At 32.6% G+C, this 13,840-nt stretch overlaps 1 protein-coding gene across 1 annotated transcript; it reads left to right on the top strand.

Moving 5' to 3' along the window:
• Window positions 1-7,942: 7,942 nt before the first annotated feature.
• On the top strand, window positions 7,943-12,923 carry LOC133699922 (phosphatidylinositol 4-phosphate 5-kinase 2-like). Its single transcript, XM_062123441.1, has 8 exons — window positions 7,943-9,320; window positions 9,405-9,569; window positions 9,729-9,894; window positions 10,086-10,196; window positions 10,290-10,483; window positions 10,602-10,729; window positions 10,816-10,897; window positions 12,099-12,923. The coding sequence occupies exons 1-8, from the start codon at window positions 8,254-8,256 to the stop codon at window positions 12,409-12,411; spliced, it is 2,226 nt and encodes a 741-aa protein (XP_061979425.1). The 5' UTR covers window positions 7,943-8,253; the 3' UTR covers window positions 12,412-12,923.
• The last annotated feature ends 917 nt before the right edge of the window (window positions 12,924-13,840 follow it).

Genomic DNA, 13,840 nt, shown 5'->3' with positions numbered 1-13,840 from the left:
CTGCAACGCCTGATCTAAAAATAATATTTATAATATTAATAATAACATTAAACTTACATAATCCAAGTTTAACTGAACCTGACTGCAACACTGGATTCAAGAATATTGGATGTGGGTCTGGCTATAAGATCGTTTCATAAAAGTGTGATAATTAAATAGATTAATTAAAAAAACCAACAGGAAGAAAAAAACTAATAAAGAAAAAGAAAAAAAAAATTGAATTAATTGGGTTAACCCTTCAAACCAAGTTAACCCGTAAAACCTGAGATTCGCGTCATGAAAGTTTGATAACTAAATAGAAAAAAAAATTGACGGGTTTACCTAGATTTAACTGGGTTAACCCATCAAACCAAGCTAACCCGTTAAGCCTAGGATACGTATCATGAAAGTATAAAAATTAAATAGAAAGAAATTTAACATCAACAAACTAAACTAAATGAAAAAAATTAATTAAAAAGAAAAAAATCCGGGTTAACTCGTCAAATCAGGTTAACCCATCAAACTCGAGATCCGTATCATGAAAATCTGATAACTAAATAAAAAAAATTAACATTAATAAACTAAATCAAAAAAATAAACATTTATTAAAAAAATAAAAAAATAAAGACAATTCTATAATAATAATAATAATAATAATATAATATAACAATTATAATAATATAATATATTAATAAGTGAAAGGATGTGAAAGGCGTGGGGAAGCTACAGTGTTGTCCCCACGCCTTTTAGTATATTGTTAATAAGGAAAACAATTATGATAATAAGGGTATTGATATCATAACATTAGTTTGGGGACTATATCTATAATTAGCCCTAAAATTAAAGTCAAACTTATTTCAACTTATGTTCTTCCTTCTATAGATGTCCACCAACTAAATTGCCATTAAGAATAACTTTTATAATGGTCCTATATACCTTTTTAAGTGTGACAAATTTCATCAAGTGGTAACTAGTGGTTGGCATTTCAGTTATCTTCTTCCAACAAGCCATTGTTTAAAGTTTTGATAGAAAATTTAACGCCATCGACTAAAGAAATTCTAATAATAAAAGGTGTTATTACTCATTTTTTACTCCATAAAAAATAGAAAAAAATCCAAAAATACAAGAGGATACACATGAAGAAAGTTTAGAAGATTGCTCAAATTGGTGGTGAATGATCAAAATAACAGGTGGAAAAGTTGGAGGACCAGAATGTACAAGATTGACAAAATTAGCGACCCAATGTTGATTAGTAAAAGACCCATTCGGTGAAAATATTTTTATTTGGAGTAAAGAAATACTAATTTGGATGAGTAATGACTTAATGAGGATTTTTGGAACGCTTAATTGATTTTATTGAGGACTTAATTGCAAGGAGAATCAACTTTTTAAGTCAATTTGGGTGTCAATTGAAAACAATTGAAGCTTGGGGACTGAAATTTAACTTTGAAAAGTTTAATTGGTCAAATTAAAGGGTTGGTTGTGAAAACAATTAAATTTTGATAGCTAATTAGATGTTTGATTAAAGAAATTTAAATCCAAGAACGAAATAATAAAAGGCGCGAGACTTCAAAGGCTGAAATTAACCAAATCAGAGGTCAAATTAAAGAAAATTGAAAGTTTGATTGTCAATTAAAGGTCTAAATGCATAAATCAGAAAACCAAAGACCAAGGTGAAAATAACATTAAACTTTAGGGTTAATGATTGAGTTTAACATAGGTGACGTTGTATGAAATTAAGAGTTTGGGAGGTAATTACATATGTAATTAAAAGCAATTGGAAGAATATGGACTAAAATGAATTATGTTAGATCCCAAATTAAAAACCCTAAGTTTCAGGGGTTTAACCTAGACAATGCGTCGTTCAACCATTGTTCATCTCATTTCTTGGTAGTTTTAGATGATTGGGTTAGCACCTTCTAAGAGCTCATTATGGAGTTCTAGACCTCCAAATGTCATTAAGTTTTTTGCAAATGGAAAAGAAACATCCCCTTTATAACCCTATATCCATGAAATTGAACATTTACATCTCAATTGTTTTATGGAAGTCTCCAACATCTTGTCATTGACCAGCCATCATTGCATTTTTAGATTCTAGACTAATCGAGTTGGCACCTTTAAGCAAATGAATATATAGCTATAGACCTCCAAATTGAGCAAAGATAGATCCAAATGAAAGGTATGCATCTTCTCTACCAAGTTCAGATGGTCTCTTATGACGTTTACATCAGAGTTTCTCCGACGAAACCTTAAAAATGGCTAACTCAGTCAATCTTAACTAAGATACCTATTTGTGCAAAATCAACTAGCTTTTTTATGTGTTCACATTTAAAAACTCCCATATGGTTCTTATCAATAGTCATAAATCTTTCATCTGAGAACAGAATGTGAGAAATACATGTCTTTGTCTCCAAGAAAAAGAAAATCACCTAGGCAAAACAACCATCTCCAAAAACCATTGAAGGACAAAGGTTCCAGATGTTAATATTTGTCCAGAACTCTTTTATTTTTATTAAAGAATTGAGTTTTGATCAATCTTTGAGGGAATCCAAAAAAAAAACCTAGAAAAACCCTATAAATACCCTTAGAAATCACAGAAAGGGAAAAAAAGAGAAAGTAGAAAAACATGAGGATATGCTCTATAAAAAAACCCTAGAGGTTCAAAGACCTAACATAGAAGTTCTAGCAAGCTTTGAAAAGAATAGAAAGGGAAAGGGAAAGAATGAAGGAAAAGAGAAAGGAAGTACCAACCTATAACTAGCAAACTTAGAGAAGGCATAACTATGTGAAAACTCAATGGTGAAATCCATGTGGCCTGCCAATTCATATTTTTTTCAATGTTTAATGATATTTTTTTATTCTTTCTAGCATTATTTTGTGTTTTAGTATTTATGTGAATTGATGAATGAAAATATTTTTTTGATTGATTAATCATGTTTCGAAGTTGTTGTTAATGTTACTGGGGTGTTTAAAAGTTGTTTGTGTGTTTGGTTTTGATGAAGTATAGTAGTTTTGGAATCTTTCTAAGGTAGAAGTAGGTGTTTAATGGTTTTTTTCTAGGTTGCTAATACATATTCTTGATTCTTGAGTTTAGTTTGGGTGTCAAGTGTTTAAAGAGTCAGTTTTGGATTGAGTTTTGATATTTTTGTTGGTTGATAATAGGGCTTTAGTTTTGGAAGTTAAAATCTTATATAGGTTATTGATAATTTGAGGTTGTTTGTTAATGTTTTTTATTCAAATCTACTTGTTTTATGATAATATGGTTTGTTTGGGCTAAAAGAGCTTGATTTAGAGGCCTAAAATGTATTTTTTTTTTTATGTTTGACAGTGTACGTTGGGTTTTCTGGGGCAACCTAAGTTCATGTTCATCCGATGAGTGATCTAGGGTTAGTTTTAGTTTTCATTTTAATTTGATTTTGGTTTCTACAAATTCATATATCATAAATGATCTAGGGGTTTCATGTATCAATAACGTATTTTTATGGGTTTTAATCTTAAGGTTTCAGTTTGAACCTAAACTCATTTTCGATAAAAAAATATGATGTTTGAGTAATAATTGAAGCAAATAGATACTTGATTCTTGATCTATGCTTGATTACGAACAAAACATTGCCTTTTATGGCTTTAAATCTAGTATGGTTTGATGTTTTATTGTTGGGTTTGAGTTTAAATGTTCTTCATTGTTCTTCATGTTCTTCGTTTTTCTTGGTATTTGATCTATTTTGTTAAAAAAAATTTGTGTTTTTTTTTTAGTTTTGATTTTTTTTTCAACTTAAATATTTGTTCTAGTTTAGTTTTGAAGAAAAATATGGTTTTGCGAAGCATGGCCCTAAAAAAAATTCTTTTAAATTTTTTTAAAAAATCTATTTGTTGCATATGGCCCAATTCTTATTTTAAAAAAATACATTTTTATTTATATAAAAGGACAAAAAAAAATTTTAACATGGTTTTAGACAAATACTTGTGTTGATTTTCCTTTACATCTTTTGGAATATACACTAAGTTTGTAAAATTCCTTAAAGATTTTGCCAATATTTCAATAATCTTAAAAATTTTAATTCATGAAAATTAATGATCAATATCCTAGTAAAAATGTTAGACCTATAAGTAGGCTAGTATTTAAATATTAGGAGTTAACTATAAAATTTTCAAGATTATTTTAGATATTCACCACTTTTAATTGAGAAATTTCACTACAATATGCGACTTGTGGAGAACCATTTTGCTTTTCAGGATAAGTGAACCATGTCAGGGCACTTGGATAAACCCTTCTCATAAGAATTTGTATGGGCATACAAGCCCATAATAAATTTGAAATGTTAGATTTATTCATGGGAGTAAATTTTTATATTAAGCCATAGACAAACTATCAGTTAAAAACTCTTCAAAACCTTTAAACCATACCAAACCACACAATGCAGCTTGCCTTAGATATGGTGCATTATGGGTACTAATACATTCGCTAGCCACAACCAGTCTCTTACCCTTGGAATTTATGATAAGACTAGTACACTCGGATCTTCTAGTGACTCTAAACCAAACAATTAATTGACGACTCATCGATCCCGACATCCCACCACATCGTGCGTCCACGTGCGGCAAAAGTTATGTTCTATTACAACTATGAGAACTAAAAATGGAAAAAAAAATTAGAGCAATGTTCAAACTGAATAAAACTTTAGGGGCTAAATATAAACAATGAAATATTCTGAATTGGGAGTAGAATTTCACTTAAGAACATAATATTATGAGAGAGAGATTGTGCAAATCATGTTTAGATTGATTAAGAGCATAGTTATAGTTTCTTTCTTCTTCTTCTTTTTTGCTTTTGCCTAATTGACCTATTTAATAAGCTTCATTAAAGAATAATTTGAAATGCAAATCATGTTTAGAGTTTTAAGAATTTACAAAAATTCTACTTTAAGAATAAAGAAGTTTCTAGTTAATGATCCTCTAGCAAAGTTTTGAGATAAACACATTATTTTACATGGATACATTATGCATTGCCTTCTCTGACTAAAATGCACTACTTTGCTAAAACAAAATAAGAAAAAGTAATGTATGTTAGAGATGTTAGTCCAAGTAAAAGGATTTTTTTATTGAGCTTTCAAATTATACAATTAGAGGAGGAGATATTTTCGATAAGCTTGGTATTTCATCTATTTAAATTAAATAATCATATAAATTTTTATATATTTTATGCAATTTAAAAAAAACAATAAATGAAAATAAAAGTAAAAATCACATTAATTTTAATGTGTGATTATTAATTAGTATATATGACTTAATTTAAGTAGATGAAATATAAAATAGATTAACTAGATCGGTGACTCATGTCATGCCATAAGCTGGTCTAATTTTTCTTAATGTAAAAAAAGAGATAGCTAAGGAGATGGTAGTGTTTTTAAAATAACAAGAAAAATCTGATACTTAGATCATTAATTTGACTGGATTCAATAAAATTGGGTAATCTAGTTATATGATTTAAACTGTAGGCAATGATAACAAATGAACCGTGAAAAACATATTTTGCAACAACTAACTAAAAAAAAATATGCCACTAATATCACACTTGCAATGAGAATTAAAAAAAGACTGTTTTAAGACCCATTGTCATTCAATCATGGATATCTCCCACCACAAAAGAGTTTGTTGAGACGTATCAAACCTCATTACAAAAAGGTTGTACAATGATATCAAAAGAAACTATATAGGCTATTAGAGCAATGACTCGAAAAAACAAATCGAACAAAACACAATGAAATGATCATTCATCTATATTCAATCAATCAATTCTATTTAATCCAAGAATCAAATTTATTTTAAAAAATAAATCTAACAAAGAATAGCAATTAAAAAACACTCAAGATAGCTCAATAAAAAAAAACAAAGGATGTATAAAGCCATAAAAAAGGATCCAAATCTTCAATTAAATAAACACTAAAGAATGAAATTAAAAAAAAATTGCTTTAAAAAATGATAAAACAAAACCAAAGCAATCCCAGGTAAACCTTTTAAAGTTGGGTGAAATTCTCAAACTTGTAACCCGTGAAATTATAGACATGGGCTTAACCAAAAAGTTAAAATCCAAATCAATTTAATCTTGAATGATGAAATCGGGTAAAACAAAATCAATCTAAAACATTTGGAAAGAAAATAATAATTAAAAGTATGAGGATAAAATATAATAGGAAAAAGAATGATGGAGGGTGAAACCATAAAAAAAAAATCAAATTTTAAACTTATCTTATATTATATAAATAACAACTAAAAGAATGGGTATCAAATTTGACAAAGAAAAAAAATTTGAATGAGGATAAAATTGAAATAAAATTTTAATTTCATAAATTATTTCAAAAAAAACCAAAGAACATGGACTAAATTGAAAGGAGAGAGAAGCTGAGGTGATGATTTGAAAGTTAGAGGGTAGGGCAGAAACACTAAAAAAAAAAAGAAAAAAAATAGTTGTCAACACTAAACTGGAGTTCCTTTCAATGCATGAGTTGTCATGTCATGAAGGAGAGAGAAGTTGAGGTGATGGTTTGAAAGTTAGAGGGTAAGGCATAAACACTAAAGAAGAGAGGAAAAAAATAGTTGTCAACACCAAACCAGAGTTTCTTTCAATGCATGAGTTGTCATGTCATGAAGGAAATGTTAAGATTAATTAAGCATAATTTGGAAACGTTATTTTTTGCCATTAGAGTTATTCGTACACATCAGTAGCTAACGGATGCGCAACCCAAGTCAACCAATTTTTATTTATTTACTTTACATTTACTAATTACCAATTTGTCTTTATCCTAACCCAATAATATATATATATATATATATATATATATATATATATATATATATATATATATATAAAACCAACAACATAATGAGGTCTTTTATTACGTTTATCTAAAAAAAAGCCTCTCATTATCAGTTAAAGGTTTCTTCACTGCAAGAGTTAATTGATAGTTGTACTATTCACTTTTACATGAAAATATAAAGAGAGTCCTTCATGGCAACCTCACAATACCTCACTATTAAGAATATTGATGTCATTTTACTGTACAAATAGAAAGCAAATTAATCGTTTTGTCAGTGGTCAATTCTAAAATGTCAAAATAATCATATTGTAAAAACACATTTACCCTTAACCATTAGCCTACGAGGTTTTTTTAAGGGCAAGATGGTAAAACATTATTCATGTTCACGGTGCAATATGTCTAGAGAAACTACATTTTTACCCTCCCTTCTAGTTGTTTTTTTTTCAATGTTTTTAAATATTAAAAATAATTTCAATAAGAATCGATCATCTTTTCAAGAGAAAATAGTTAATTTCATGTTATCATCTCATATTTTAACAAAAAAAAATCTCTAAGAAAATAAATTTGTTTTACACTTGGTGCATATTTGATATTGTGATAGAGTGCTTTTTGTTAGAAAATATATCAAAATAATTTTTTTTTTTTTTATTTTTGCAAATTAATATAATAAAAAAATACTAAAAAATATCAATTTGATTTTTTTTCATACCTAGATGCACTCGAACATAATTCCAAGTAAAAAAACAAAATATGCTTTTAGTTTTAAAACATAAAAAAATAAAATAATTTGTGAACAATTGAAAAAAGGCAATGGAAAGAAGTTTGTGAACTAAAAATAAAATAATTTGACAAATCTATCAAATAATCAAAGATTGATTTGTTCATGATCTCTTTCATTCGATAGTTTCTTTATTTGAGTCAACACAATTCCATGTTTGTTGGTTGCATTATCAATCAAACCCTCTTTGTATTAATAAAATTTGCATAAATCAAGAAATTGTCGTCATACTTTAATTATATCTTGCCTTTTCCACCCACAACCCCAAGATACCCTCAACAAATTCAAAAATCCCCCAAACAATAACTCATAATCAACCACAAATACCCCCACAATCTAAGCCCAATCTGGTCACTATGTTCCTCAAAACACAAAAAACGATCCCTCGCATTGCTGCTCCAACGCCTGCTGCAACCTTCCCTAGACAAATAACAAACACAACAGCAACAAAACGCTTGCCCTCTCTCTCTCTTTCTCTGTCGCTCTGTCATTGGTCTTTTGCTTTTCCTCATCTATTACTCTGTTTTCTTTCTCTGCTGTTCTCTCACCTATTCTTCGAAGCAAAAGTAACACTAAAGTTTTGATTTTTGACCCACAAAAGAGCAAAGAAACAACCCCATATAAGATTACACAGTCGCCGGAAATGTTGCTTCCGGTGCATTTTCCGGCATAAGAATCAAAATGCAAGAGACCCTTTTAGCTACACTATCAGAAAACCCCAAAACCAAAGCCAACAACAAAGACGTTTCCTTGCTCGTCACCTCGCCGTGCCATATCGTCTCGACGAGAACCCGATCCCAGCCGAACTCGCGGCGCGTGACGCCAACTCGCGACTCGACTACCACCACCATTACCGCCAGTGTCGACACCAGCTATGCCTTGGTGGAGAAGGTGCTGCCCAATGGGGATATTTATACCGGGGGGTTGGTAGATGGTGTTCCACGTGGGAAAGGGAAGTATTTGTGGAGTGATGGGTGTATGTATGAAGGAGAGTGGAAGAAAGGGAAGGCTAATGGAGGTGGGAAGTTTTCTTGGCCAACAGGAGCTTCTTATGAAGGCCATTTTAAGTTGGGGAAAATGGATGGTTTTGGTACTTTTATTGGTGTAGATGGTGAAGCTTATAGTGGAAATTGGGTGAGTGATAAAAAACATGGGTTTGGTGAGAAAAGGTATGCTAACGGGGATGTTTATCAAGGTTTATGGAAGGATAATTTGCAAGATGGAGATGGGAAGTATAGCTGGAGTAATGGGAATGAGTATATTGGTGAGTGGAAAAACGGGGTGATTTTCGGGAAAGGGGTGTTGGTTTGGGATAATGGGAATAGATATGAAGGGTATTGGGAAAATGGGGTGCCGAAAGGGAAAGGGATGCTTACATTTGGTAGTGGGAATGGGAGGGTTTGTGGCGGCGGAGAGGATCTTAAAAGAGTGGCCTTGGATCCGGTAGGAGGGGGAGGGAGGAAGAGATCATCAGTGGATGGTAACTTTCCGCGGATATGTATTTGGGAGTTGGATGGAGAGGCTGGTGATATTACTTGTGATATTGTTGATAATGTTGAGGCGTCAATGTTTTACAGAGATGGTAGTGATGATAATGGAGGTGGATGTGAGGGTAATGTGCAGCAGCAGCAGCCAGGAAGAAGTCCTTGTTGTTCTGTTGATTGTGAGGTTAATAAGAAACAAGGACAAACGATTTCAAAAGGGCATAAGAATTATGATTTAATGCTTAATCTTCAACTGGGTGTCCGGTAATTTGGTCACTGGCTAATGTGGTTTTTTTTATTTTAGATTCTTTTAATGAGTTTGGATTTGATAATGTGTGTATTTTTTAGGCATTCTGTGGGCAAGCATGCGTCAATAACAAGGGAATTAAGACAGGGTGATTTTGATCCCAAAGAGAAGTTCTGGACAAGGTTTCCACCTGAAGGATCGAAGTCTACACCTCCGCATCAGTCTGTGGATTTCAGATGGAAGGATTACTGTCCCATGGTATTCAGGTATTGTTGTTAGGACGTTTTAAGTTTTGCTGATATTTGGAATTTATAATGTTTTATTACTTCACTTTCAAATTTTCTTTTGAATAGCCAAGAAAGGAGATATTAAATCTGTCTCTGATTTCCTATGTTATGGTGGTGGTTGGTTTGTTTGGTATTTAGACATCTGAGGGAATTGTTTGCAATAGATCCAGCGGACTACATGCTAGCTATTTGTGGAAGTGATACTCTTAGGGAATTTTCCTCCCCTGGGAAGAGTGGAAGCTCCTTTTATCTAACTCAAGATGACCGTTTCATGATCAAAACCGTTAAGAAATCTGAAGTCAAGGTTAGTCTCAAATTCTTCATTCATTATGTTACAGAAAAGAAAATGCATGAAAAGTGATTATTACTCGAGCAGTATTAAGTGGGATGAGTGATTAGGTTCTGTACACCAATTTAAGTTTGTAGACACTTATTTTTAACATGTATTTTTATCCTGTGAATAGATTTTCACCACCTTTTGTGAACCTTATTCAGGTTCTCATTAAGATGCTTCCAAGTTATTACCAACATGTTTGCCAGTACAAGAACTCATTGGTAACAAAGTTCTTTGGTGTGCATTGTGTTAAACCAATGGGAGGTCAAAAGGTATAATTGGGATAGTGGATTATTTCATTCAGATCATTTCCCAAAATGCTTACTCTCAATCTGATTGTTACTCGCATTTCAATGTAATTCCAGACCCGTTTTGTTGTAATGGGCAATCTGTTTTGTTCCGAGTACCGCATCCATAAACGCTTTGACCTGAAAGGTTCTTCTCATGGACGTACAACTGACAAGCCAGAGGGTGAAATTGATGAGACAACCACACTTAAGGACCTCGATCTAAACTTTGTATTTCGCCTGGAACGGTCATGGTTTAATGAACTCATAAGGTAGATTCCACAGCATTGCAGTTTTTTTTTAAAGTTTCGTGTCCTTTTTCTTGTTCTTTGGTGGGGCATTAATCTTGCGAAGTTAAAATATGTTTGTCTTGTGTTCTTTCTTTCTCAGACAAATTTATAGGGACTGTGAATTCTTGGAAGCAGAGAGAATTATGGATTACAGTCTTCTAATTGGTCTTCATTTCCGTGATGATTACTCAAGTGATGAGATGATGTCACTAAATGACAAGCATTTTGGTAAATTTCTTTTATCCTGTGATTCGGCTACCTTGCAAATTTACAACACAACCTTGAGCTAATTTGGTTTTGTGGTCCTATATCAGAAAAAAGAAATTCACATAATGAGGAAACATCGATGCGTGGTTATCATTTGCTGCCCGATATGGACTGGGTCATGGAAGGCAGGTACGTATTTTCTTTTTCAGAATTCATGTTTTTTTTCCTCCTAATTGTTAGTGCTTTGCTTTGTTTCTGCTTTATCTTTTCCAAATCTATTTTCCTTATATTACTTTTTAGGATTTGTATTTATTGTCATCAACTAAAGACAATTTTATATCCTCTCTTTCTTGGTTGCATAGATTAAACATCTTCCATGCTATCTCTTTTATGGGAATGTGTGCATGTGAAGTGGTGACAAAGAACTGTGTTGAAAGATATGAATGATCAAAATATATGATCATTGCAAAAATTATGCTTAGAGATGTTAAACAACATGATACATTCTCTATTTGAAAACTGAATCGTTTACCTGTTGTTGTGTGCTGGCTACATTATACAAATCAGATGACCCTTTTTTTAAATTTGGCTTTTGTTGCCATAAAAAGTCTAAATGTTGGGACCCTTCAAGTGGTATGGCATCTTCTTTTCTACTAGGCATGTGTCACATGTTTTAACTTTAGTTGTTTATGGACCCCAGAGTTTGGTTTTGAAAAGTAACGAAGAATGCTTGTCTTAAAATATCAACATGTCATTTGCATATAGCCAAGAAAATAAAAGATACAGTGCACAAAAAGTGAAGCTATAATTTGTGATTGAGCTTTTCTTTTTCCGTATTGAAACATTTTCCTTTTCCCACGTAGGAGCCCTGTATTTGATGATTTGTTCCTTTGAATTCAATCCTGTTTGTTGGAATGACTCAAAGCGACTTAAGCTAATGGCGAAATTGGGGGTAGTTTGTGGACAGCATATGTTAGTGGGTTCTTTCTTTCCTAGATAGAAAACAATTTTTGTCTGGTCCTATTCCAATCCCTTTTAGAAAATCGAAGATAAATCATGAATGTGACTGGCAACTGAAGCATTAATCTCCAAGCATGCCTCAATGATTCTTGTATCTATCCCACAAATTTTTTGCCAATAATTTATTGGACTAATAATGACTTCGAAACCGTAGCTGCAAAACAATGCTATTTTGTCTGCCTGGAAGCTTGAAAATTAATGATGAAAAGTGCCTTCAAAACATAAAATTTCAGTGGTGATTGAGTGATCATCATCCTCATCATCACATTTTGTTCGTTATTAGTTTGATTATTTGAATTTTGGTGATTGCGTGTTGGGATGTCAAATTTTGTGTCTTGCATTGCATGTACTAATTCGGAATCTGTTCCAGGGGGCCATTTATCCGGCTAGGGGCAAACATGCCTGCAAGAGCAGAGCGTCTGTCGAGGAATACTGAATTGGATCAGTGCACAGGGAGTGGAAGTAACAATTCAACACCTTCACAGAATGGTACCGAGATCTTTGATGTAGTTCTCTACTTTGGTATCATTGACATCCTCCAAGATTATGATATCAGCAAAAAGCTAGAACATGCATACAAGTCCTTGCAAGTGGATCCCACGTCTATCTCAGCTGTTGATCCCAAGTTATACTCGAAAAGATTCCGAGATTTCATACATAGAATTTTCATAGAGGACAAGTGATGACGGGAAAGAAAGTAAAGGAAAATTATACACAATTTAACACTCAGCAATTAAACTCCCAGCGACATCCCGGAAGAGCTGGTGCCAGATTTACGAGTGATGCATGTGTAAAGTAAGGCACATTGATTGCTGATGCATTGGATGTGTTGTGGTGTTTAACGTTTGTGGCTAAATTTTTTAGATTAGCCATGGTGTTCAAGTGTCAACTACGGACAAGATGTCAAGGGATTAGGTGAGCTTGTATAAATCTGAAGAGTGAAGGCAGGCAACTACAGCAGTTTGTTTTCTTGAGTTGTGAGCAGCCCTGGAATGTGATTATCAGCAAGCACAGAGCATAGAAAGTAGAGAAATGGTTCTCGCAAAATTGGGGAGGGATTGGAAAAATAAGTGTACAGTCAAAAGTAAGTGGGGTAAATAGTATCTTTTCTGTAAAAAGAGAGAGAGAGAGAAACATTATGGGAGTGGGAGTGAACAAATTCTTTTTGATGGCATCTATTTAAAATTTTGAAAAAGATGGTTTGCCCTAGTGAGCAAGACAAAAAAAAAAAAAAACCAAAATATTTAAGCCCCCCCCCCCCCCCCCCCGCCCTTTCTCTCTTCCTCTCTCTCCTATTGATTCAAAATCAGGTGGGGTGTTTGCTTTTTGCATTGAACAAGCCATTAAAAGAAGAGAAAGGCAACGAGAAAGATGTGGGTGTTTCCTTTGGCTCATGTTTCTTGATCTGTCTCTATATTGGAAGTTTGAAAAGCACAAAGAAGACAATAATGCACTTCACACTTGTTTCCTTTTGCATTCTTTTGAACAATACCAAGAAGGCTAAACAGTACAGCAAAGCAATAGGATGGTGATGGATGGTGATGGATGGTCGTGGCTTTTGCTTCTCACTCAGGGGCCATGCCAAAAACAGTGCCATTTGCCGCTTAACAAATGATGGATTGTACAGTTACCTAGTGAGGCATATAATTCATTCAATGTGACCCCAAATGTGATTAGCCATTGTCATTCCCAATCCAAGATGCTAGTAAATAGCCCCAGTAAGAAAATCATTAAAATTGAAAGTTCAATTTGCTAAAGGAGAAATCTTATTACAAAAGCTTGTGTGAGTAGATAGAGTAATAAAAGATATTCAAGATTATGGCAGGAATAAGGATGAACACTCATAAATCTACCATTAACATATCCTATATTATTAGAGAAATTGAAAAAAGTTCAAGAGACAACAAGCTCAAATCAAGATGGTAGTTTAACTGATAAAGAAACAACAATAATACAATCTGAATGCATGAATGCATACCAATGAGAATCTCCCTTTAAAGAATATACAAGTATGAGTAGAATCATACCATGCTATTAAATGCTCACAATTGTAAGCATCAAAATTACAATAACAGTGCACATATATAAGCTTACAATAACAGTGCACATATA

Source organism: Populus nigra, chromosome 7 (assembly GCF_951802175.1).
Source record: "Populus nigra chromosome 7, ddPopNigr1.1, whole genome shotgun sequence".
In the NCBI taxonomy this organism is placed as follows: Eukaryota; Viridiplantae; Streptophyta; class Magnoliopsida; order Malpighiales; family Salicaceae; genus Populus; species Populus nigra.
Note: the sequence above shows the minus strand (reverse complement) of the source record. Positions and strands in the feature narration are given on the sequence as shown.